Below are 27193 nucleotides of genomic sequence, written 5' to 3' on the forward strand. Positions count from 1 at the left end.
TTTTCCCAGGCCAGTAAGGCTGCAGCTGAGTTGTTGTTCATCTATGCTGTGTTATTTCCTCTTTTCCTCACTACACAGATCATTGCTCACATTCCTGGTCAGTCCTGAAGCACTGGAATTCCTGTATGTTACTACAGGGCAGGGTCACAGTCTCAGAATGGACAAGGCAGTGGGACCGGCAGCTGGAAAAATGGGTTTTGGCTTTTCCTACCTACTTTCCAAGTTTGTCCTTCAGCATGTCTAAGCCAGAGGCAATGCTCCAGGGTAGGTGTGATTATTGCACTGGAATGGAGAGCCAGGGGCAATAGCTGAGGAAAACAGCAACTGCAGCATACCACCTGCCCAGGGGACTGCTGCTTGTTATAAGGGGTTTAGAGCCCACCCTCATCTTGAACAGAGGTATGTTTGACGTCGAGGGTAACAGAAAGAAGGCTCTACTGTCTCGAAAGAGGCATATGTACAGTGGTGTTGTGAGGTATTTTATTCCCTTTTGTTGTGAGCAAAGCTGTAAGAAGGCATTTTACACATTGCATACAGACAAGCCATTAACAAAGCAAGTAGCTGGATGAAGAAAAAGCAGGGCTAGAACTTTGCCAGCTTCGTTTCCCAGACTGACTTTCAGGCCCCCTCTGCTTAGCACTGTGCTTCCTCCAAGGCCTCTAATGGTGATGGGTGTTACCAGCACATCAAACTTCTGCTAATGGAAGTTTTACATCACCCTAGTGACAGTGTTTCTTAAAACGTGAGGGAAAGCATCTAAGCCTTGTAGATACAGTGCTGCCAACCTTCTCAGCACACCACCAAGCTTATCCAAAATGTGCCAGCTGATGGTAAAGCCAGGCATACAAAATTGGTAATTCTGCTGTAAGTTGTGTAAGTCGCTCTCTGTCTGCCTGAACCCCAGGGGAGAGAGGGAGAGACGAGAATTCCAACAATAAACTGGAAGTCAATTTGGGATGTGTAGCAAGCAGAATGAAAACTTGGGGCTTCAGTAGTACCCCCCCAGCTTAGAGCAATTTAGTTACCAAAACACTACAAATGAATCACAAATAGCTGCGGTTCTTGTAGCATTACAGGTTTTCTTTCAAGTTCGTAAACAAACAGCAGAATGTCACCACAGCCTTTAATTTCTTCTTCTTCTACATAACCATTCACAGTACATTAACAGCCCAAATAATATTGCACTGGATTATTTAAAAAATTTTTGTCCTGCAAGTAGTACTCTTTTCAAAGCCAACAGATGAACAATTTGGTCAACTTGCATGAAGAAAATGGTGAGATAAGAACCCTATACTTTCTTCATACCACATGGATTTGTGACCCCAAAGGGAAATGAGAATGAGCTGTAAACTGTTTCCTTGTTAAACATAGAAAATTAGTAAATCGTTGCTGATTAAATGTAGAAAGACTGGGGAAAAAAAAGCATGAAATCTGAAAGTTATCTCATTCCTGTTAGACTGCCTGCTGTATATATAATTATATTCTATACTGTGAAAATCCATCTACATTTAAAAGCCCAGCAGTCTACAGATTAACATGGTAAAAAAAAAATAATATATTTTTATGAATAGAGAAGAAAATAGTGTTTGCCTCAGGAAAAAGTTTTCAGATTTCAGTCATCTGGGAGTTTTTTAGGTGCAATCTTTGAGGCAACAAAATGTCTTTTGGCATTTGGCACTCTAATAAGGACAATATTTTAATACTGGCACAAGCTAAAAACAGCACAGAATGACAAAATACAAGACATGAAATGAACCGCAGCCACTGGGATGATGGTAAGCTAGTTTGTATATACGGAGAACTTAAACAGTTTTGCTGAGGAATTGTGAACGTTTTTGCAAAACCATACTTATTCTCTTCTTTTACCAAAGTGTAAGTTTTCCTAAACTTGGAGGGAGAAAGAGAGTTTCAAATGTCCTCAAGAAAATCAGCAGCTGCTGGACAATCAACACAGTGGCTTGTTCAGCTGTCAATAGGTGTGAGGCTCTTTGTGACTCAGAGCTCGAGTGCGTGAGGCAGAGCTGGTGGCACTTCGGATCACTTCCATCCATCTGTGAGGAGGCAACAGGAGAGACACAAACAAAAGAAAGGTCAATTCCCAGGGGAGGTTTTCTTGACAGATATGGTCTGTGCCATTGTTTGTACGGTTTGATTTTCAATGCCTGTGGAAGCATCTTCCTACATCACCCCTAAATCTATCTGAAAGCAAAAGGATCTACACAATTGCCACAACTATAAGGAGGTTTACAGTGAACAGACAGCAGGTATGGGACCCAAAATTCATTAAGTTAGTCATGGTATTACTTGCTCTGCAGACACCAAATATCTTTTTTCTGAGTGGTCCAAGCAATGAGCAGTTGAGACCAACCATTCTTAATTTGAGAGGAAAAAAATGTACTTCAGCTGTAATTTCTGCTTCTTTTTCCTAGAACTGATAAAGGCATTTTCTGTTTTTATTTTATCACCACTTTCCCACAATTTGCTTGTTTGTAGTCTTGGACTGACATGGCTGAAAGTTAAGAACAGCTTTCTCTGATAAAGACATCATGATTTTTGACATGTTCATCCTTCATATAAAAGAGGTAAATTAGTTCTCTGTATGAATAATCACAAACCACAAATTAGGAGTAGTGCCTTTTCCCTGGCTCTCTATATATCTGAAGTTCAGTGGGAGGTGTAAAAATTACATGATGAAGTGGCATAAGTAGCTGCATCTATAAAAATGGAATTTTATTTCAGGTGTGGATTTTCCATGCAGTTGTTCTAGAGGAAGCAAAGCTATTCTGAAGAGCTACTGAGGTGTCCTGTGATCTGTTCACATGCTTCCTGAAGTCTGAGATGTGGAGCTCCCCATACAGCCAGCCTGATGAATTTTGACTGGATAATTCTAGGTTCTGCAGTAATTACTGTTACTGCTTCCATATTATCACAACCAATCACTTGATTTTAGTGGTGTCAGGTTTAAAATTTCTTTTATAATTTTAAAAGGTCCATTCTGCAGTTGTGCTGAACCACTTGCCTGTATTACTGAACCAGCTTAATAAACTTTGCATCTACTAACCTTTGGAAGAATGCTCCTGGAATTTAACAAAAATTTTCTCTCACAGAAAACAATCTTACCTTTCAAATGTGTATTCACTTTCAGCCCTGAAGTAGTACACATGGGATTTGAAATGTAGCTTGAACACATAATCTTTGTGAATGTTTTCAGATTCAGAAGGAAGGGTTAGTGAATATCCCAATAAAGGAAGGCTGGCTAAAGGATGATTGTCCTGAAAAGAAATGATGGAAAGTGCTGTGAGATCAAATGCCCTTAAATAAAGAGAGCACAAAAGTAAATGGAAAGCAGATATACACTCATTTAAAGATCACTGTGTTTCTACACGTGTGCAGAAAAATAACAGATTTATACAATTGCAATAAAATTAATTGCCTGATAGTTTCAGTTGGTCATCATTACAGACCTTTTGGATGGGCATCTGGTGCAGGCTCATTCCATCAGTATTTCCTTGAAAGAAAGCTGGCTAATAAAAGAGTTTCACTACTTTTGAACTGATGAACATAAGGCTCATTTGCCATTGGCAGAGCCCCACACAGGTTCATGCTCAGCTTGCGAACTCTTACTCCTTTACAGCTGTGCTGGCCACCCAGCAGGTTCACTGCTTAAGTCCTTTTACTGCATGGCAAAGGATTTCTTCATCCCTGTTACCTGTAGAATATCCTCCAATTGCTTCTTTAATCATTAAGGATTTCTATAACAATGAAAACACAATGTAGCAACTGAAGTTACATTGTGCTTATGCCCTGCTCAAAGAGATGGAAAAGTGTAACAGATCCTAAACAGAAATCCCCTACTTTTGCAGCAAGATGTTTACTCATGGTAAAAACAGAATTTTTAAGTCACTATTAAGTTTTTAACTGTAGTGAGAAAAGCCTGGTTTAAACTTGCACCACAGCTTCTGAGCAGTGGTGAGCTCTGCTGTGCTTTCAAGAATGATCTGTACTGTGACTGTTGAAAGCTTCTGGAAAGAACTGACAGGGAAGTAGAGCGAGATCAAGCCTTGCACTGTGTGCCAGTGGCAGTGAAGGCTGTGTGTGCAGCCGTGACCAGTGCACCTGCTGCTCCAGCCTACAGCATCCACGACTGATACCCACTTTTCTCTCAGCTCCCTCTTTGGAAAAAAACCCCACACTGTCTTTCTCCAGCCACTCACACTTGCCCAGTCAGTTACCTGGTGCGATTTATAGAAGAACATGCAGAAGTTGGTGAACACCACCCAAAGCTTCTGCCACCCGTTGCTGTTTTTGAATTTTCTTAGCAGATTTCCAGACAGCTGGTTCTGAAACAGATTAAAAGCAGCCAAGTAAAATAGAGAAAGGTGCCTGCAGCTTAGCTATTGTACAAAAAAATATTTGTTTTATCTGATTTATGTGACCTGGTTGTAAATGAAAATGCTTCGATTGACTGGACATACTTTTCTTCTGCGTTTTTCTACTGCTGAGCAGTACTTTATGTAATGCATTTTTTTGTTTGCAGCTGGGTACTTCCAAAAACTCAAAGCTACTACACTAATTATTTTATCAACTGAGGTGGCTTTTGGCAATCTGTTACTAAAGCTCAGCCTTGTTAATCCTAATCTCTTCTTTTAGAATGATATTTAAACAGAATGGAAACAGAAAGTCTGACATGAATTTGTGATGTAAAGGAAAATTATGACATATTTTAGAATTGCAGATAGAGATTGAGTTCTCTGTACCCAGGAAGTTCACATGGTACTTTTCAAAGATTTTAAAAAGGACTGTTAATCTTATTTTTCACTGACTTTTGGATAGTTTAACATAAAGGAGGAGAAAGCCATAACCAAGTACATGTATTTAATGGCTGGTTGAAGCAACTGCTCTTCACATAGTGAAGATGAAAAGCCAAGCATCATTGTTCCTTGCAAATGAAGGGGGTTCCCAGTGAATTATTAATGACTTCCCATTCTTTGTTGATTGTGAGGGCTCCTTCCTGGATCAAAATAGTTGTGTACATCATTCTCTTTATCTAATGCAGAAGCTAATAACTTAATCTGTAAAGCTTAATAGCCAAAATCTAGGGTTCCTGGTGTAGCTACTACAAATGAAGTAGTCTTAAAAAGTTCTGTTTTCACCAGCCTTGGATATGCAATAAAGTCTTTCCTTTAAATCATCTTGTTCTCTGATATCTGGACTACTGCCTCCTTGCCCTAAGTTACAGGTGTACTCCTTAATTTTCTGTTACCTCATTACTCTGGAGGATATCATAAAAGGACAGGCTTTGCATTCGGTACCAGCAGACATATGAAATGGAAACAGGCCGCTGATCACTGATCAGTCCAGCAGGTAGGGAGGAACAGTCACTGACAGAGAGAGGATCTTCTACCACGAGAGAGACAGAAAGGAGGGAGAGACACAAAGAAAATAAACGATAATGCTGAAGTGAGAGGCACCGACAGGATGACGTGAGCATGAGCGGGACCTGCCACGCATGGAGCAGCAGTGGAGCTGGAGATGTTTTCACAGAACAACGCATGGCTCCAGGGTGTGCTCGGTCTTCACTGCTTTGTGTTCATTTGAGGCACAGGGAAGGAACAAAAATGAGCAACAATGAGCACTGATCTCAGACCTAGTTAGATTTGCCTAACTAAATGTTTTAATCATTAGAATGAGTCACTGCTGTAAGTTTTATATCTAAGCCCTCTGCTTTAGGGAAAAATACAAGACCTTGTCCTGTGCTGAACTATTCCTCCCTTGCAGGATATAAGGGTATGAAGAATGGAAAATCCCACCTACGTGGGACCGAAATGAGGCTCTACAGTCAGCATTTTTTAGTACGGAATAATTTTGTCATATTTCAGCAACAAATTCACCTCCTGATTAAAAACAGAGGCAGTTACACAAACTATGAATATGTTTGTCCTTGCATCACTATGTTCTGCATCAGTGTATCTTCTCTAGAGCAATGGTGGCCTGATGTCTGAGGGCTGCCACTCACATGCAGATCCACTCAGCTTTAAGATTCCTTTTTTCATTTTCATAGAGCATAAATTTCCATTTCCTGAGGGCTGTGATAAAGTACGCAAAGCTCCTTGGAGTCTCTTTGGTGAAGGAAGAACACCTCAGCAGGCTTACCACCTCATCCTAGAACCTACTGAGCTAGGAATCTTTCATTTCAATCTTTGAAAAGACAATGTCTGCACCTTGGCTGTTGAGTACAGAATTAATGAATATGTATCAAATTGGCTTAGCTGTGATCAGAGGGGTAAAAAAAGGGGGTTTATTTTGAGGTGGAAAATGCAAATAAAGGAAAAGCAGATGAGACTGAGCAATGAGACAAGGTTCCAGAAAAGATGGCTAGGTAAAGAAAGTAAGTTAGTAATACACATAATTAAAACTCTGGCTGCAGCAGCTAAAGACAATATCCTTTCCGCTCGAGCAGTGACTTAATGCCTCTGTAACTGAAAGCATTAAGACAGTTTCAACTGCTTTACATTTTAAAGGATGTCAGCTTTTTTTTTTTTTTTTTTTTTTTGACAGTTACTTCTATGAAAATTACTGTTCTAACTGATTTTACACACATGCACTACAGGAGCAGATCTGTGCTTCTTGAGTGATGGTTTATGCCATCATTTGAGAACATGGGAAGGCAGTTTAATAAGTGTGCCTGAAACTTCCCCAGGAGGAGACAAGGGAACAGCACACTTGTTAAAGGAGGAGCAAAAAGGAAATTGTCATTCAAAAGCGAGCCTGGAGCTGCAGTTCAGATTGTTCTGAGGCAGATACCTCCACAGCAATACTAAAGTCGATCATTGAAACACTGGTATTTCTGTGCCAGCAGACGTGCACCGTAGTGTTGCCACGGTGTGGTGACTGACGTTCGAGTGAGGTGCGGGATGCACTGAGGTCGTCCTCAGATTCCTGGTCTACAGTAGTTTCATCAGGAGACTCTATGAAATGCAGGGAAAAAGCATCTTTCTTCCTCTATGCAACAACATATATAATTGGAAAAATTAAACAAATTGATTCTGTCCACAGTATTGTTAACTAATTTTAAACCACCATTTTAGAAATAATTTTGTGCAGATTTTAAATAGATTATTATGTTTTATACAATTAATTTATGTGTTTCTGCTAATGTTAGAGTTAAAGGCTAACTACCCATGCTTTGTTGGTGTTTTTAATACCTTCCAAGGACAAGCACTGCCCAAATAGTTCCTGGAATCATTATGCTTAAGTCACTTCCCTATTCAATGAAACTTTTTGCTAACATCAACAAGAACATTGAAGTGGCACACATATCAATATATCTATACATATATATGTATATAAATCAACTTCAAATGTCTCAGTTTGACCTGTGGCCAGCACTTCTCACCACTTTGCTTAGAAGCAATCACCAATCATACTGACAGAAGTGAGTAAAACTTACTCTCTGGCATTCACTTACTATTGTCAGGTGGGCTGCTTGCCAGTAACTCTGGGGCAGGGCCACTGCTTTTCTCTGCCAGGTCTATTGCCATCTGGATGTCCTCAGTCCATTTGTCCATTTCAGCGCGGGTACTAACAATGAAAATTTAGGTTTTATTCACTTTCATACAGGCTGAAAGCAAACTCTAAGAAATAGACACAAGCCGAGCTTACTTTTTCTTGAAATAAATAAACTCAGACACAAGATGCTACTCTTTTTTTCCTGATAACTTAGTTCCAAGTTGCACAATTGCCACTCTACTGTGTCCCATCCACATTTTTCTTAACAAGTGGCTTTCACAAAAGAATATACCTTTGAAGAGATTGTTTTAGGAGCAAATACAAACAAAATGATGCCTCTCTGTTCCACCGTGACAGCTGCAGAGAAATACAATTCACATGTGGACTTTGTCTCCACTGAATTACCTTGCAGCAACAACGATGGACTGTTGTTGACCTCGTAGTGTCAGACAGTGAGGAACACCCCATTCCTCCTCACTTTCCTCCATCTGAGAGATAAAAAGCCAAATGCAGTCAGATTGCAGGAAGTACATATTTCTTAAGGTGAAACAGTGAACTGAATGAGCTCTTACCATTGGAGAAATGAAAACTAGGAGAAATGCTCACAAACAAATTAGAGCTTAGTATTGAGGAAAAAAACAGTACCTTGCAAGTTGGAAGAAGAGTAAGTTAGTTCTGCAATAACGTCTTGAAGCAAAAGCATGGCTTTGTCTGCTTTGTGTCAAAGAAAATAGTGGTGTTTTTATCAGGAGAGTGAACAAAAGGATGTTTAAAATGCTGAGAGTGCTCTGGAAACTGTAGCATAGCACAGTTCTACTGAGAACAAGTCCAGGCCAAATGGCCATCAAAAACTGAGTAGATTCTTTGAAATGCTAGATAAAACTTGAAACCTTGCGAGTGTTTAGAGAAAATCAGTTGCTGTGGTAGTGACAATTTAACTCAATTCTTAAGAGAACAGTATAGAATTGATATAAACCAGTGAGATGTTCCATATAAAATAATGGAGGGAATAAAAGTCTTTTGAAATCAGCAAAAATATTTTTGAAACAATACAAGAAGAAGTAAATAGGTGCTATTGGCTTGAAATGGCTGTCTTCCAGAAGAATTGCAACAAGAGCTCCAAATGACATTTTGCTGCCAGATTTTGGCTTTAAGATATAGAGCTGGAAACATTAGGAAATGCATTTTTTATAGCAATTAGATTGTCACTACTGTTTACTTGTCTTGTGTGTACCTATAATGAATTGGTGATGAATTACTTGTAAGAATCATGGTCAAATTAATGGTTGAAAAAAAACAAAGAACCCATCTCCAGAGAAGTTTCCATTGTGAGGAAGCAGCCCTCAAAAAAGCCCTCACTTTTGGTATGTGATCACTTCTGTGCAGAAAGCTGCAGGAACAGATGCTGAATGCAAGATAGATTTAGAGAACACCCCCCTTTTCTGCTCTTTTCAGCCCAGCAGAAATTCATCAAACTATTAAGATGGGACCACAAATGGCCACTTAAGCACGAATCTCTTAAGTTCTCACAATACTTACTGTCATGCCATACAATGGAAGATGCCCATGGACTTTAAACTGATTGGATGCTGTCAGGCCTCTACTTGTGTACAACAGGATATCATTAAACTAAAAAGCAAGGATAAGCATCATTAGAATGGTGTTGGTTTGCATGTATGTATGTGAAAAAAAAATCAGAACAGCGAATACAGGAAAGCTGAGTATTTATATGGCAATCCCAATGCATGAATCCAAAATACTGGCTTCCACAATATTCCACTACCTAGTGTTAGCACCTATTATCTTCCCTGCCCTCCTTTCCGACTAGTTTTAGGTGTGTTTCCATAATTTTCCACATCAGATATTTTCCAATGCCTTCTAATGTTCCCTTTGTGATCTCTGGGTTAGAACTATCAAGCCACAATAGCAGTGAAACAGAGCAGTACGTTTCACACTCTGCTGCACTTTGAAGCTATGGAAGGTGTGTTTCACCAGCATTTTCTTCTGCTTTGAGAGAAAAGGAAACCTGCCCAACAGCTGTGTCCAACTCAGCCCTTAATTATAAGGCTATCTTTTACTCCCCATATTCAGAAGGAAGCTGGGAGACCTGTTTTAAGGTAGATGGTTTTAGATTAAAAATACCAAGGTGAAGAGACTGAGAATCTCAATTTGTAGATCTTCCTGCAGGTAACAACAGTCATCCGAAGCATGTCAAATGACTGCCTGAATTTTGTTGCCATAAAAAGAAACAGAATATTTTCACTGGGCCACCTGGGTCAAAGGGTGTTTCTCTCAAATCAGAGAGTTGCATCAAGAAAATCACTCTGTGGTGTGTGAAACAGAGCTCTCACCACAGACCTCTACAATGCAGCAGCAGTAATTAATGAAACTTTGTGGATCAGCCGCTAGAGGGGGATTTAATTTTGCCAATGATTACATGTGTATTTGGAATTGCACAGTACTGACCCGGGATTTTACCTCCAAATACATTCTAGTGCTTAAGACAGATAAAATACTTCTTTGACAGTGAAAGCAACTGGCTTGAGAGCCTAGTTGTCAGGTTTTTAATGTTTTATACAGATATAATACCAAGGCATCATCTAGTATCTGTTGGTATACAAGAAAATATGCACTGTATTTATTAGGCTTCCTCTTCAGTGCCTTTAAAGGCAGAGGATAATCCTACTCAGGTAGATTTATCAGGTTATATCTTTGGCTCGTTTGAAAGATTAAATGTCAAACACCTTGTAAAATCTAGCACACTCGAAAGCTTTTCTACATGGCCACTGCCTTCACCTTTTGCACACAAGAAGCCAAGGAAGCATTTTTCTGCCATACTACACTGACTCTTAGGGTTCTGTGTACTAAAAATCCTGTGCACTCTGCTGGGTATCCCTATGCCCCACCACCAAGGGCAGAACAGCAGTAACATGAGGAGCTTGAGAGGAAATCAGCTGGCTGGAAAAAAAGAGGAGGAACTATCCAGTGGACTCTTGCAGATCAGAGACTGAGTGGGATCACCATAATGTCAAAGTGGTGGGAGGAGACAAACCCTCCTAGTGCAAAACCTGCAAAATGTATCTCCAAGTACAGGCAGGTCCATCAACATGCTGGGCACTCGTGTTGGAACTGGATAATTTATGGAAAAATTTGGTTCTGTAATGTGTTCTGAGAGCATTATGTGAATTATTGTTCATATCACCAGGAGTCACTCTTTATCTTCTTTTCTGAATATGATCACTATCCCTGGTGCCACTTTTCATTTTGTAATGACTCTGCTTTTATTTAAGACAAGGTGCAAGGAGGTATTATTTTATCATATTCACATTGTCATATGAAAAAGAGTTTTATTTTTGTAAGAAGCAGTTACAAAGAGAATATTGGATTTGAACAGAAATATAGGTTCTTAACAACCAGCTGCATGAGTGATGTACTATGTTAATTTAAATAAGGCTGTTTAAAAATACTTACTGTAATTCAAATTTCAAGTCTACAATTATGTCTAGTAGATGCCTAGTTACATTTCATTGTACAAAGAAAAATTGTCTTCTTGCTTACCAGAAAAAACATCCGTTGCTGTAAACCTTTTCCAGACAACTTACTAAGACTGCCCAGTCTAATAAACTCCTGTGGGAAACAAATACAAAATGAAAATTTATCTCCTGCAGAAATTATGATTTTTTAGTACACAAACAGAAATATGACTACTTGGTCATACAAGTGACTGGAGTATCAGTTACCAAGACTTTGAATTTTATTACATAGGTTAGAAATCTAAATTATAGGATAATTTCTTTCTGTTTGTAACTGTCTTTAGGATGAACTCATTCATATTAAGAAAATTCAGCTGAGCAAAATTGTCTTTACCTGACATTAATTTCTTCTGACAGCTCACTCTTTCGTCAGGTTTTAGTGAGTATTTTTCACAGCACAAATGACATAAAAACTAATGATATATGTGTTCTTGGTTAGCCACTGGTAATCTTCTGTTGTGCATATGGCATACATTGCTCTCATTCACTGCAATGTAAAACCAGCTACACGACTCAACATCACATTAACAGCAGACAAAGAAAGACATTTGTCTGGCAGTGTGAGTTTTCCCAGCACCATCCATGTCATATAATACAGCACATTAATTCAGACCATAGTGTTTAAGAATGTTTAGGGATGGAAACAGAGAAAAAGTAGCACATCTGAAAATTTAAAAACGCTGGATTTCCTGGGCTTACTGTGAACTATGCAGTAATTCACCCTTACATCTCTCTGAAACCCATAAAAATATCAATTTTCAGTCACTCCCTGCAGCTTCTGCTAAGAGGTTTATTTTTATTTATTACAGTCTTTCTAAGGTCATTCTACTCATAATTGTGGATGTAAAATCCTATATAAAGCACCTAAATCACCTGCACCTTAGGAATAAATTGGCTCAGATCAACATTTCAGAGAAAACAATCCGACAGCTTCAGTGTGCCCAATCCCCCCACCTGCACTCCCTAAGGGCTGAGGGGTGGAGCAGTGGCTAGAGGTGTTTATCCTCATACCACAGCAGGCTCATGGCACCAGAGAGGCCACTGAAGCTGTTGTTGGCCACCAAGGAATATTAATGATAATTAGGACCACGTGGTACCATTCAACAGTCCCTGGCAGGCTCGGCACCAGCACGGCCAGCGGTGGTGACCGCAAGGATCCAGAGCTGCAGGTCACTGCCACCTGCAGGGACAACCAGCCATGGGGCATTTTCACATCCAGTACAGGAACCAGCTCAGCAGCAGACATCCTGCTCTGGGACAGCCTGAAGAGGATGGGGTTACAGTGGCATTTGCCTCCCAGCCCTGCCTGCAGCAGGGCAGGGACTTGAGTCAGAGCCAGAAGAACAGCCAAAGGGCTGGAAGCAGCAACACCCTGGGCATGTGCCAGAGCGTGGTGGCCGGTGCTTCTTGTCTTGGCAGGCCAACAACTTCTGCCCCCCATCTGCCTTCTCCTTGAACTCCCTAGGACAGGAAGACTGCTCAGACTTTAAATAGACTAGGGCAGCAGAAATACACGATGACAGCATTTAATTTCATGTGATAGAAAGATGCAGAGGCTGTGAAATGTCCTGAGGCATTTGCCAAGGATGTGAACAGTCTGTGGATCACTAGAAAGAAACATGAACTGTGGCAGCTGCCTGGAGACAGGGGAGAGGTAAAGGGAGGGAGTGGGGAGCAGCCATAAATCCAGAAATACCTGTGCTCAGCACTGCCTTCCCAATGGCACATCAACTTCAAACTCGGATGCAAGTTCTGGTCTTGTGAATTACACATATAAGTCAAGGGAGCAGGGAGGAAACTCAGCAACAGACAGACAACTCTCAAGTTTGCACATACAGATACATATGCCTAAGAAAATAAAAAAGTCTACAAATATCACACCATGGCTCATTTGTTCAGAAATGAGCCTTTGATTTTAAAAAGGCATGATAAGTAAGAAAGAGATGTTGGTATTCTTACAGCGCAATTAAAAGTGTTTACTTAAGGCAACACTGTCTCAAAAATTATTGCCTAATGTTACATGTAGACCAAAGAGACTGTTCCTCTCCAAGGCCATGAGTTTCAAAGCAAGGCATGGTGATAGGGCTGAAGTTCCTCCAGCATAAATGCCTTATTTGCCCTTAATCTGTCGAGCTCTAGCATCAAGGGCTGCGAAAAGACAATATGGGCAGCTTGAAATGGCCAACTGCTCAAGCTCTGAATGCTGTGATAAATACTACATTTTTACTTCCTCTGTTGTAAAAGATGTTTGGAATTGCCTAAAACTGTCCAAATCTATATGAAAGACAGAACTTAAAAAGTCAGTAAAAGGTAATAAAGAGGACTGCTTTTTCCTGCTTTAAAGGTGCTGTTTTCTATGGTGTGCTGGTTTTGGCTGGGGTAGAGTTAATTTCTTCACCATGGCTGGTATGGGGATGTATCTTGGATTTGTGATGGGCACGAGTAGCTGAAAATAGGGTTGATGATAAAGCGATGTTTCTGTTATTGCTGAGCAGGGCTTACAGAGCCAAGGTCTTTTCTACTTTTCCTAATGCCACACTGGTGAGGGAGTTGGAGGTGCACGTGAAGTTGGGAGACACAGCCTGGACATGTGAGTCAAACTGACCAAAGGGATATTCCAGACCATGTGACATCATGCTCAGTATATAGAGTGGGGGAAAGAAGAAGGAAGGGGGGAACACTTGAAGTGACAGTGTTTATCTTCCCATTACCTGTGATGGGGCCCTGCTCTCCTAGGATGGCTGAACACTGGTCTGCCCATGGGCAGCAGTGCATTAATTCCTTGTTTTGCTTTGGTTGTGTGCAGGGCTTCTGCTTTCCCTGTTAAACTGCCTTTCTCTCAACCCATGAGCTCTCTTGATTGCTTTTACCCTTCTGATTCTCTACCTGGTCCTGCTGTTACAGCAGTGAGCAAGCAGCTGTGGGGGTCTTGGCTGCTGGCTGGGGTTAAATCATGACATTTGGCATTATTATGTTTACATTTGAGAGTTTTTGGTGACAGAAAAAGGTTCAGATGAAGAAAGGCAATTTCACACGTGCCCTTAATAAGCAGGTTTTGAAAATACACCTAATGATTTGAAATTGTATCAAATCTTAATCACAACTCTGTTACTTACTCTTCCGGGGATCACCAGATTGTCCATGCCTATCAAGTCTTTCTTCAGTTCATGCAGCTTCTGGAAGTTCTCCATCTTTATCATATTGCCATGGAGCTGAGCCACCATTTCAGAAATCTCAGCCAAAGCAGCTAGATGTACAAATCCATAAAGTGCTTATTAAAAATTTACAAGAATGTTCAAAAAGAAATATGGCTTTTGTCAGCAGTACCCAGCTCATAAACCTTCTTGTGATACTCTTCACCTCTACAGCATAAAGCTACTCAAGCAGACTAAAACCCACTCTTGAACACACACCCACAAACTTTGAACATCATCTTATACAATGGAAGGGGTGGAGTGTTGTGATGAAGAGACAGTCTATTTCCCAAAAATTTGCTCTGTTTTAGCCACAGGAACTTTATAAGAAGAGTATGGTCAATCCAGAGCACCAACAAATGGATTCTCATACAGGACTTACATTCCTACAATTCTGATCAACCTAGGGATGTTCTTTATGCTTGAAAAAAAATGCATTTTTCCCCCCTGCTTGTAGCACACTGGGTCAGGTCTGTATTTGAAAACAGCAGGAAATAGCAGTGTCACTTACTGCATCATTTCAGATGGGAAACACCTTGGGGCTTGTCCTCAGTCCCATCAATGAGAACAACTAAAGCACTCTGTGTCATTAGTCACATCATGGCTCTACCCCATTCTCTCCAAAGAAATCATCAACTCCCTGTGCCATCATGTGTGGGAGCACCAACCTTGATACACCTGGCTGGGTGGGCAGTCTCTGAATGGGCCAAAGACATTGGCTGCCTTCAGTGCCAGAAGAGCAGCTACAGCCATTTGTGTTAAAAAACCACAGTCAGGTGAACAATAACAGTGGTTCCATCTTCCTTCATCTTACATCATTGCTCAGTACACAGTTCACCCACCTGCTAGTGGGAGACCTATGCTCTCTTCTGGGATTCAATTCACTTTTTTCTTTTTTGGCTTCCTTTAGACTCTCACCTTTAAAAAAGTCTGAAAACATCTTAGAAAGAAACTGATCCCAGAGTGATGGGATCTCTAAGCCACACGGTCTTCACGTTCTCTTATTTTCACCTGTGATACCTATGTTCGTAACCATTTCAAAAGTGAAGCAGGGATCAGACTGCTACACTCTCTGGGGAGAGGAGAATGGACACATCATCCTCATCCTCTAGCCATGGCTGAAAGAAATGCAGGCACTACTCACTGCCTTCTTTGAGATCATTCAGGGAGCAGCGACATTCGGGCCAACACCTGTGTCACACAGCCCTCCAGTGTCACAGGTCACTGTGGCATTTCTAACTGCCACAGGTGAGGTTAGCTCTGCATTCTGTGCACTGCCTGCTCTGGGTCTCATCCCACAGAATCTGAGGGAGCTCAGCTGCCATGTTACACCTGGGAGCATTTGTGCTGAGCACTGCTCCCTGCCCAAGTTCTCCCATGGATCTGCAGCAATGCTGTACAGATAACAGTTACCCTGAAACATACACAGCTCGCAACAGGTGTGAGGGACAGGCACAAGGAGGAAGGAGAAAAAACCATCACAAATAAATGACAGGCAGCAAGTTCAGGCTACAGGAGGGCAATTTCTTCATGTCTGAAAAAAACCCAACCCCAAATACAAAACCAATCCATGCTGGCTGCTTTGAGCTCCTGAAACAAATCATGGAAATGATAACAGAGCAAACTGTATTCTTGAAAAAAAAGACAACACTGAAAGACATAATAACAGCAGCCCTACTGGGTCAGACCAAGGGTTCACCTGGGCTAGTATTCTGTATTATTAGAGGATCTCTAGGGAAAGCTAGGAACAACACAAGCACATATGGTATGCTCCCCGTGCTCTGTCCCAACTTCCCAACTGTTTTCAGTTCAAGAGACATCCTGAACCTGCTGTCACTTCTGTGTGTTTAATAACCCCCAGCAGAATTCTCTTCCAAGTACCTGCCCAGACTGTGGCATAATGTGTATAGAAGAGCAACCTTAATCCTACTGTTATGGTGTTCTGAGTGATGGATTTTGCAACTCAATTCTCTTTTAATGTAGGCTTAAAAAAAGATTTTTTTTTTCTCCAGCCATACACCTCTAATGGATTTGGATGCTATTCCCCACCTCCAGGAACTGACATCTTTTCTCTTACTTACCTCTTGAATCCCTAAAGTCTATGTGGCTTGGAGGATAGTGCTTGCAAAGCCTCTCCATTATCTGCTTGTAGTGCATAAGCCTGTGTAATGGTCTGAGGAGAAAGGTATTGAGAGGCAAGTAGCAGACTTTCTGTAGTTCAAAATCTCTGCAAAAGGTCTCCAGCTTGCGGGAGTTCTTGATCCCATTCTCCAGCTCCATTAAAATCTCATTGTGCTTTCGCAGGTGAATTGTCAGTTGCTTTTATGCATGAAAGAAAAGAGGAGGCTCTTAACAATCACTGAGAGACACGAGTCAGCCCATACCTAATCCAATAACACATCCAACTAGCACAGCAGTAGGGATTTTGCAAACAAAATCACTGTACGACACAATGGCTCTGATACTCACTTGCCAAGGAGAAAAGGCATGACTCATTTGAAGTAGACACCCTCACCCCCTCTGCATTCCCAGGAAAACTAAAGTACATAATTCAACAAAAAGAACTCTCTTATCAGTGTGAAATCCAAAGGCAAGGAGATGACAGGAACACAGCTCATGCAAGTAGGTGCAATGGAGACAGCCAAAAAATGTGAATGGGATTTTCTAAAAGGATGAAGGGATTTAGATGCCCCAGTTTTGCTTAGGTGGTGTTGGGGAACTGAGATGCAGGCCAATGGACTTCTGGCTTCTGCCCTCCTCTTATTAATGAGAAGTTGCATCTCTTGGGAAACTCAACAAACACAAAACCAGAGGCATTGCCTGACAGAAATGGGGTATGTTACAAGCTCTTCATCCTTGGACTACATCTTCTTCTCCTTAGTGCAGTCTCTAAATAAACCCACTGGCAGCAAGAGAGCTTCACACCAGCAATGAATGAGGTTTGCATGAAATATATAACTTCATTAGGTCTCAATATCACAGATATTCACAATTCCCCCTTAGAACAATTCAACAGTTTGTTTTTTAAACAATTTACACAGGGAATTAATTGTGTTTTGCAAAAGGTGAACTGATTCTTCAAGATGTACAGAGCTTCTCTGAGCAGCCAACTAAAGTTTTCCATTATATGGTAGACTATTAAGCAGCAGCAAAAAGAAACTGAATGCATAAATTGAATGGACTTGAGAAGACATACCGGCCTAATCTAAACTTTTGCTTTTTGACACATTTCCAGGCAACTATCTCTCTCCTGTGATTTGTGACATGTTTACCAGAAACATACCTTCCCTAGAGCCAAACTGCTTCCTCCACACACTATATATTCATTTTACAAGTCTGTAACTCAGGAAAAGACATAGCAGACCCTCTGGGCTGCTACAGAGGCTGCCCATTAATTATTTGCTCTTAACGTCTTTCCTTTGTAAATTAAACACGTAGTGTCAGTTTGCAGATCTTTTAACAGGTCTCATCATAAATAAGTACAGTTTTAACTAACTTATTTCTGCTTCATGTGTAGTTCTTTTAAGTTAAATGGCTTTTGTCTCCTTACTCCACATACCAGTTGATCAGTGGTGGTGGATCTCAAAGCAAATGAAGTAAAGCCCTTTAATGGGAAAGGTGAAAGAACACTGCCAGGTCTAAGTGACAGCGAGGACTGTACACTGCCTTTAGACTAGTGCCCCAAAAGAACCCGCAGACAGCAAAGGACAGACAATTTAATGTTGCAAGATACCAAGAGCAGAGATAAAGTCTGTCCAAAGCTCTCTGGTATTCTAAAAACTGTTTGTGAAGAGTTGCATACTTCTTGAGAGCAGAGATGGAGGTAGAAAAGTCCCCTACTACATTTCTTCCAATGCGTATCAATTGCATCTTAAGGGGAAAAAGCAGTTCCTGGCTAAGTACACTGCAGAGAGAGTAAGGCTGCCTTATTGGTGACAAGGCTGTCTCTGTTGAGGATGGTAAATTGAGCTTTCTGTGTTCCCTGTTTCTGATCTGCTGTATAATCATCGCTTGTGCGTCATTTCACTTCACCGTGTCTCTCTCTGTCCTTCTGAGAGATAAACCAAGTCCTAGCGACCATCTCGGGAGAGCTGTAATGATTAAACTGCCCTTTCCTCCAGCCAAGGACTCAAGGCTGCTCCATTTACTAACTGCAAAATACCCAAGTGGCCATCCCCAAGGAAAGGTTTATTGGAGAGTTTCAAAATCACTCTGAGATCTGCATGCTGAAGGTGAAATGCCATGTTTTGCTCCACACCGACCTGGATGTGTAGATACATTAGAGTAAGGTGAGCTTACATCCATGCTGTACAAATCTGTAGAGTTTTCACAGGCTCCTGTGCCTGCATTCCATGCTAATTTCTCAGTAACACAGAGCATTGAGAATACTGCTCTGGCCAAACTAAGAACAGTTGCAAAGTCTGCTGAACATTACACCTAGATTTACAGTTTATACATGTATTTTTACTTCTAGTTTTAAAGGCATCAGAGGCAATTATTCTCATGATTCAAAAACCTTTCACCTAACTTGGCACTGTAGTGCACAAATATAACTTTCCCCAGTCAAATCAATATCCAGCTTACGGTCACTAATCCTGCAATATCTTAACATTAATATTTGCATGAAAAAAAAAAGCACACCCAGCATTTGAACAGACTCTTCAGCCACACAAATTCCAATGCTTTGCCTTCTTATTTGAAGGAAAAGCGAAATAGAAATGAAATATTCCTGAACTTTTGTGTTTGCTGCTTTTGTTCGTAGGAGAGTGGAGGAAAGGGGCTGGACAATTTAAAATCAGCCTGCAATTCCAAAATCCCAGGGAAATGCACGAAATTCTTGCTACGTCATCGAAGGAAACTTTCATAGCATAAGCCTCATTACAATTGGCAAAAACCATCACAAGAGGCAACATCATATGAAAATGAAAAATGTTAATCTGTGTCAAAGCTTAGTAGTTATAGGATCATTCCTACCTTCATACTCTGAATGTTCTTCAGCATAACATCTCCGATTCTTTGGTAATCTCCTTTAATGTGAGCATTAGAGCGGCCTTCCCTGTCAGCAACAGAAATGCCACACACTTCAGTCATGCAATAAAACTGCATAATCACTTATAAGCACTGAAACTCAATATCTCATTTCTTTTAAAATCCTGACCCCTATACCCCTTCTCTCAGAAGTGTGTGAGGAATCTTCCTGACAGACATGTAATTCCCAGGTACAGTACACCCTTCACCCAGCCTGGCTTTCACTCCTAACAACAGAGAGGGCAGGCACTTTACAGAAGCATTAGACTTTTAAAGAAATTTGCTAGCGTTTTTGAAGACACCAGAGAAGGGCTGGAAATGGTTTGGGGAAAAAGAAGACACTTGAGTCCCATGAGAATATGTGATCTTAGAGCAGAAAGTTAATTCTGTTCAGATACAATGACGGAGCCCCAGAACAGGACCTGGGGGGGTGTTCCTCCTCTGAAAAGCTTTCTGCTTGTGCAAGGGACAGTGGGGCCAAAAAAAAAAAAAAATCCATCCAGCATCTGGCTTTGACTAATCAGTGTTACATACTGGCAGGAATTTTCGTTCAGTATTTCACTTACGGCATTACAAATGTGAAGTGCTGCCTCCCACCCAGCCAGCTGCACTTCGGTGACTGTGGCATTTGGGAGCAAAACAGCTCCTGATAAAAAAGATATTCCTGTATCTAAATCCATGTGTGAGACAAGCAGGGATACCACGCTCTGAGTGAAACCAAACACAGGTTTTCTGAAAACACAGGAGGAAAAATCATGACCGTAAGAGCCTAACTGTTACAGATCTGTTTCAACAAAGCTATGCTTTCAAAAGAAAATCACTAAGAGTTTGAAGGGGGAAGCACTGTCCCCCTTCCCTTTTCAGTTTTATCTTCAACAGACTAATAGACTTCACTGATAAACAAGGGATTACTCCATGTTCATTTGAACAACACCCAGTTTCATAGGCTGCCTCTAATGATTTCCTATGGTGTTAACCTTCCCAGGCACTCACATGCCGATTCAGGCAAGGAAAAACAGTTCTCAACAAGATTTTAATTTTTTTTTTCTGAACTCAAAGATTACACTGAGGGTAGGAAGTTGGGTTGTGTCCGTGGTAACTTTAATTACCATTGCTGTTTTGCAAAAACATTATGTAATATAAACATTGCCATAGTGAAATCATGTCCAAGAAATGTCTAAACTGAAAGCAACAGCCGAGGTATGCAAGGACATCACAAGACTACAGTTTTCACATTACCTGAGGATAGAAGTACCATTTCTGTCTTCAGGAAGCCTCTGTCTGTCAAATTATCTCTACTCTATGCTGTTCCTTAATTCTCCCTTCCTCCATGTCCTGCCCCCATCCAGCAGCTCTCCCCACTGAGATTTCCTCTGACAGGTTGTAAATAAAACCTTCCAGCCACTAATCTCTGCTCCAAGTGGTGCATATCCAAGTGCCGCTGACTGAAAACCACAACCATTTGAAGTCCCAAGGAGCAGCCTCACACTGGCAGGAAGCAAGGGAAAGCCACCCTCCATCCATGGAGCCAGCATGCAGCATCCCCTCACAAATAGTTCATGCTGAGCCTCTACACACAAGCTCAGGAATATCAAAGCCAGATGAAATTGTGCTGCTGCCAGCAATGGCATGGTATTCAGCAACTATCTCTGTAAGAATTCTTGCTTTATGTGTTATTTTCTCATTCTCTGGCACTGCCTGGATCCTTTTCCATGTGTCTACATTTGATTTAATCTAATGGACTTCGGCAGTTTTGTACCTTTCTGAGTATAAACTATAGTCATCTACTTACTGCCAAGATAAATATTAAGTACATCATTAGACACTGCTTTTCTGATCTGAAGGCTACAATACAGACTGGCTAGAATACACATTGCAAATATCTTATCTACTAGCTAGCTACTCAGAGGCTGAGCCCAAGCCTCCCAAAGTCACAGGGAGTGTTTCCAACAGCTAATAATTAATGGAGTTGTTCTTGAAACAGTCAGGTCCGTATTTCCTAAAAGCTGACCTGCTGGACCCTCTTTAGCACCACCAGCACTGACTGCTTGCACAGCATCTCACCACATCAGTTACACACAAAACATCAGAAATGGTCCTCCTTGGTTGGCATTGGCCACAGACTTTTAGGGCTTTCAAAACTTACTCTGCATCTTAGCAGCGTGACAGAGATAGAGAGAAAGGGGCTCCCTAGAAGCAACAGCCTCTCTCCAGCTGTTGGCTGAACTGTGAAGAGCTGAACGGTACCAGAGCCCTCAGCCCAGGCCGACAGAGATGACCTGTGCTGCACATAGATGCATCCTGCTGCAAGAAATAAACCCAGTGTTTTCTTAGGAGAAAATACAGAAATGCATATTGTTTAAGTTATTTATTTCCAGGCAAATAAATCTCCTTTGCAACAGAGATGATTTTCCCACTGGGGATGGTGCACAGGCATGTAGGCTGTAATGTGGAGAGAGAGGCAGGGAAAGCTGAAACTGGGCAGGAGGGAACATCATAGCTTCCCATCTGCCTCCTAAAACCCAACCTCCACTCTACCCTAGATCCATGCTGGCACCCCAGAGCAAACCCTACGCTACACTGCCATCTTCCCCAGCTTCTCAACATGCAAATCCCAAGAAAACAAGAAGAAACACCAAGAAAAGAGCATCCAAATCCACAGAATATAAAAACAAAACCCAAACACAACATGATGATATCTTACTGCTGTAACAGCCCAAAGCACAGGAGCAGAAAAGAGAGCTCTCCCTGTGGTGTATGTTTTGAATAACAACACTTAGCTTGCTGAGAGGGAAGGAGCTGCTCATTTGTTGTGCACCAATGGCTAAATTGTTCTTCTTACTCCTTGTTTTCAAGGGTCACTGTTTGAACATGGTATCTATCTGCCAGTGACAAGAGACAAAGCTTAGGGCTTAGGGTCCCACAGCTTTTCATCAGGAGCTGATTTATGATGCCTGTCTCCATAGAAGATGTAGCAGCTTTCCCCACACATAATGTGCCCTTACTCCACTAACATTGTGGGGGAGGTCTAAAGCCATTGAAAATCGTGCTGAAAAATGAGGACATTATTGTATAATAAGGTCATTTCCCATTTTTATCCAAGTAGTCCCTTCATTTTTACAGCGATGCAAGTGTACAATAGCAAGAAAAGAGGAGACTGACTCATACCTGGTAAGAAATTCAGACACTACCTTTATATATATATTACTCCAAACAGCCATCGGCTTGACTTACAGGGATTACACAAGCAGCCCTGTCAGATTTTCGAATTACGTTATGTTCTTTGTGTATATAATTGAAAAAATAATAGAAGGAAATCTCTATTAGCTATATCCTCAATCAGAAGGAACAGAAATTCGATGGGGATGGTGGAAAGGCAAAAAAGAAGAGAACGGTACTTCAATAAAGATTTTTTTGAGGTAAACATAGAAGTCTTTGATTGCAGCCCTTGAACTGCAGCCAAAATAATAATAAATCAATTGTAACAAATTATATTTACAATGTGTGACCTTGTGTTACATGCGCAGGAACTCCCTCCTGAATAGGATAGTCAGTTCTTTGAATACCTAGACACTTTGAAGCTTTTAATTACTTTATTATTAACTAAAGTTCTAATATTAAAAAATGACTTAAACATTCCCCATTACAACCACCTCTTAAATAAGAGGAATGTTTTGTAATTGGAAAAGAAGAGTCAATAAAAGCAAACACCCTCTTCCTTGCTCACACCCTGCTGTTACATAGCGCTTCTTACTGCCTGCCTGTTCCAGCTGGCACTGCAGCTGGACTTTCAGCAGTGAGTGGTGCATGACATGCTGCTCAGAGCCTAAGAAACACACTACTGAAGTCATCAGAGCTTCCCAGAGTCATGGAGGGCATGCCTACACTTAAAGACGGCTAGCCCTGTTGTAGGAGAAACCCAACCTACAGCAAACATGCATCAGTAATGCTTTTAAACGGTAAGGGATCTGAGCAAGTAACACCACTGCATGAAAATATGCTGTAAATGCAGCAGCATTCCATATCTTGCTGTGGAACAGCCTCAGAGCTGATGCTGGGCATATCCTGCTGGGAGAGCCACAGAGATGGATGCAACATGGCTCTAACTCTGACTAATAGATCCTGGATGTGCTATTTCTCTCCCACGATTTCCAGTTAATTTGGGCGTAGCACAGCTCCAATCCCCAGAGGTACCCAAAAGTGACTTCAGCAATGAAAACTATCCTCTTGAAATCGAGCCCAGTGTGCTGGCACCAAGCCCCTTTCAATGTCTTGGTCCCAGGAATCCACAGTGCATAACTGAGAGGTTTGTACTGCAACACATACCTCATTTCTGTACACACGACAAAGACACTTTTGAAACTGCCCTCCTCATGCCTCCTCACCAGGCATGCAGAACCAGCTGAACAGCCAGCACTCTGCTTTTGAGAAGGCAGATAAGGACTGCTGCCTTGTTTATATAAACTGTCTATCAGGCTGTTCTTCCTGAGCACAAGTATTTCTTCTCAAACAAAAAATGGTTAATAAATCAACATTTGGCTCATCTTCCTACACTCTGAGTGCTTTTTTATTACAGGTTTTCAATTTTGCTTCCACAAATCCTGATTGCGCCTTCTCCTTTCATATGCTAAGATTAAGAGCCCTTTCTTTTGCAAATTACCAGCCACACATTCCCATCTGGTAACACTGAGCAGCAGCTTTCCTCAGAAAGATCTGCGAGTCAAACTAGCAGCTTCCCTAGGAGAAGATGAGTCTGCCTGCACTTCTGGGAAGTATGTAATGCTTTTCTTTCCTAGCACATGGATAAGGCCCAAAACACAGATTTGTACTACCTGATGAGAGCTTCCTTGGGCAAAAACAGCTATCCTGGCTTGCTCCAGCATTGCCCTCTATGCTGCTCAGTACTCAGAAAGGGGGGATGCTTATGGTTCTCTATTTGCCACTTTCTGTCATCATTTAAAGAAATCAGTGTGGAAACTTGTCACAGGGTGTGGAGAGATGAGCTCAGTTCTTTTGGATGGAAAATGGTGCTTGTGGCCCAAATTAATAGCTTATTAAACAGCTGGGATAAAAGAAGGAGTAGAACCTCTGACTTCTCAGATTCAATTGCCCAGAAGAAGTTGATGAAGTATGTCACACTCTGCCTGCACTGCCCACACCTCCTTCTCTTTGCCATAAAATCTCACTGGTCTTGGGAAACAGGAGCCAGCTTGAAGCTACTGGCATATGCCTCCCATATTTTCTCTCAGCAACAAGGCTTGGGAACTCCTGGCCTTGCACCCAAAGCTTTGTTGAGGAGTCCTGGCAGCCAGGACCAGCATCTGGATGCAGCTCTTGTGGCACTTGCTCACAGAACAGCCTGACGTGTGCTGTTCCCTCTCCCACCTGAGGGAGCTTCCCGCTCTTCTCTCCTCCCTCCTCTTCCCTTCCTGAGAGAAAGAGGGCAAAGCACCATGCCTGCCTGCAGCCACCAAAGGTCATCCTTCCTCTCCTCAAACCACATGGCCTCCAGTGGGGTATTTCACTTGTTCCCAGGAACATGGCCAGTCTCCAGAGCTCAGCACAGTTGGGGCAACAAGGGAGATTCATGGGCTGCTTTACTGGCCCTGCAGCAGCACAGGCAGGGCTGGAAACATGGCCCAGAGCATGGTATCACTCATCTTAGGATGCTGTGCAATAAAACCACCAGAAATCTCAGTTTCATGGCCAGAAAGAAATTTTCTGGCTAAAAAGAATGCACTGACTCAGCAGCTGACTGTTGGTGTCAGAATCAATCTATGTCAGATTAAAAATTATCACTAGGCCTTGGACACTGAGATGTGCTGCTCTTAGGAAATGCAGCACTCAAGAGAAAGATGGGTGAGAAAAATGGGTGAACTGTGCAAAGAAACAGATCAGATCTGCCAGAATCTATAACCAAGTCAACAGGATACTTATTGGTGTTTAAGATTTTCTGTAGCAAACAGCCTGCCCCTGACTACAGATTCAAACACTTAGAAGCCTTCAAGCAAGCCAGAAATGTTTTTAATAATGTACACAGCCTGAGCTTCCTCCAGCCAAATACTAAAAGTCTAAAGATGTTTTTACAAATTAAAAGCATGGAGACATCCTACAATTGTCATGTGCAATCCCCCCGAGCCTTGCTCTCATCAGAGCTCTTTTGCATCAGCATCAGTATAATCCAAGGCCTAAGACAGCAGGGAACAGCCTCCTGTTAGATCTTCCAACATGCAGCATGAAGTTTGAAACAAACCTTATAGAACTGCACTTATGTCTGTGTAGAGTGAGCAGGCTGAATTGCACTTTAGGTTGATAAAACCCAGCATTCTACTCAGTAGAGGAACAGAGATGACTGGCTGCAGGAGGCTCTCTCTCTCACAAGCTCCCACACCACATGTGAGTAGCCAGGGGTTTCCAGCAGCTTGATGAAGTCCACAACCCTTTCATTCAAGGGCCCTTTCTCTGTAGGACATGTCTAACAAATGCAGAGCAATGCATGTCAGAACAAATGTATGTCTCAGGACAAGTGTCCCACCTTCCTCCCCCCATTCAATTGCCCGGAAATTTAAGAGTTGACATGCAAGAGTCAGATTTAAATGAGCTGGCTTGAATCCTGCCCACACCTGCCTGCAGCTGTGCCACCAGCTCAGCCAGGCCCATGATTTGCTGGCAGCTGGGAGTGACCTGCCCTGAGGTGGTGAACACAGCCAGAGCCCTAAAAAACTGCCTTAAAAACAGCTGGGGCTGAAGAGAGAGGTACCATTCTGGCAGTGTGGATATTGAGCTCAGTGACCTTGAACATGCTGCTGAAGGAATTCCCTACCACACTGCCACCAGTTTCTTGTAGATGCTGAGGGGCTGTTTAATTTTGTCACTCACTGTTTAATTAAACACTAATCTCTATAGGACAGAGTTTATTGCTTGTGGCTTATCTCAGCATCTGTGGCATTATATAGAAGCATCAGCACCTCCAAAATAATACCTGTCAGCAAGTCTGCCTCCCTTCCCAAGGCACGTATTCAAATCTTCCAGAACTTTAACAACAATCGCTGTATACAATAGGGGTATTATATTAGGTGCATCCAGGCTGTTGGTTGCAAACTGAATGCAGGAACGTGACTGTTTTTCTGTCAAATGATTCAGAGCAGCCGACGGAGAAATCCCTGTGGCTTCACACTAACTGTGGAAGGACATGCAATAGCTGAGCTGACAAAGTCAGAACGAGGTGCCCAGCCGGGACAAAGTTACCTCAGCAGAGTATTTTGAACCAATTTGGATTGCAAAGTAACTTTGTAGCAGATCAGCACTTTAAATCACAGGGTAAATGCAATTAAAATATGGTATTAGAAGCTTTAAACTGTGGTTTACCACCCTGTGAAACTTTATGGAGAAGCTGAAAAACAGAAGGGTTACTCAGGTCTAAAAGAAGCTAATTGAAAAGGAGAAACAAAGTAAAACCATGGAAAGTCTAGAAGCCTAAATATTTTTTCTTTCTTTTAACGTAACTGGTCCTTCCCTCCACTTCCTACAATGTCACCTTTCCACAGCAGGCTGGTAGTGCAGCCATCATCCAACTTTTGAAAAACATCACACGTGAACAGGAGGTTTGCATCCACCTCTAACGCCATCAGAAGGATATAGGGAGTATTGCTATTTCAACATGTGCCCAGGAGTCAGCCCAGAGAGACTAGATTGGTCTGACAGAGAGCAGAACTTGCTCTTTACCAACTGCATACATTTTCCTTTTCTCACCACACACGTTAACTCCACCTAGTTGGGGATTAACTCCAACTACTGTTAAACTTACACCAAGGTTGAAGTATTTTATGACATCTGAAAGAGCCTTCTTGGAGTATCTTGGAGTAATAAATGCTGCTTAGTGCAATGCAATTAACACCAGTAGAAACCCAATGAAAAAAAAAAAAACAA

The 27193-nt window shown here is 41.7% G+C and overlaps 1 protein-coding gene across 7 annotated transcripts in view; it reads right to left on the reverse strand.

The window, feature by feature from the left end:
* Window positions 1–1109: 1109 nt before the first annotated feature.
* Window positions 1110–27193, reverse strand: part of FARP1 (FERM, ARH/RhoGEF and pleckstrin domain protein 1) — a 163130-nt gene continuing 137046 nt past the window's right edge. For all 7 annotated transcript variants that reach the window (XM_083884765.1, XM_083884764.1, XM_083884763.1 and 4 more), the window contains exons 16-26: window positions 19211–19292; window positions 16318–16555; window positions 14159–14289; window positions 11068–11136; window positions 9049–9138; window positions 7915–7997; window positions 7469–7581; window positions 6805–6968; window positions 4233–4340; window positions 3121–3272; window positions 1110–2051 (exon numbers count right to left, since the gene is read on the reverse strand). In XM_083884765.1, coding sequence (XP_083740891.1) covers window positions 1970–2051; window positions 3121–3272; window positions 4233–4340; window positions 6805–6968; window positions 7469–7581; window positions 7915–7997; window positions 9049–9138; window positions 11068–11136; window positions 14159–14289; window positions 16318–16555; window positions 19211–19292 — 1312 coding nt within the window. In that variant the 3' untranslated portion in view covers window positions 1110–1969. The remainder of the gene's footprint in view (window positions 2052–3120; window positions 3273–4232; window positions 4341–6804; window positions 6969–7468; window positions 7582–7914; window positions 7998–9048; window positions 9139–11067; window positions 11137–14158; window positions 14290–16317; window positions 16556–19210; window positions 19293–27193) is intronic.

This window comes from Zosterops lateralis (assembly GCF_965231275.1).
Source record: "Zosterops lateralis genome assembly, chromosome: 2".
NCBI lineage: Eukaryota > Metazoa > Chordata > Aves > Passeriformes > Zosteropidae > Zosterops > Zosterops lateralis.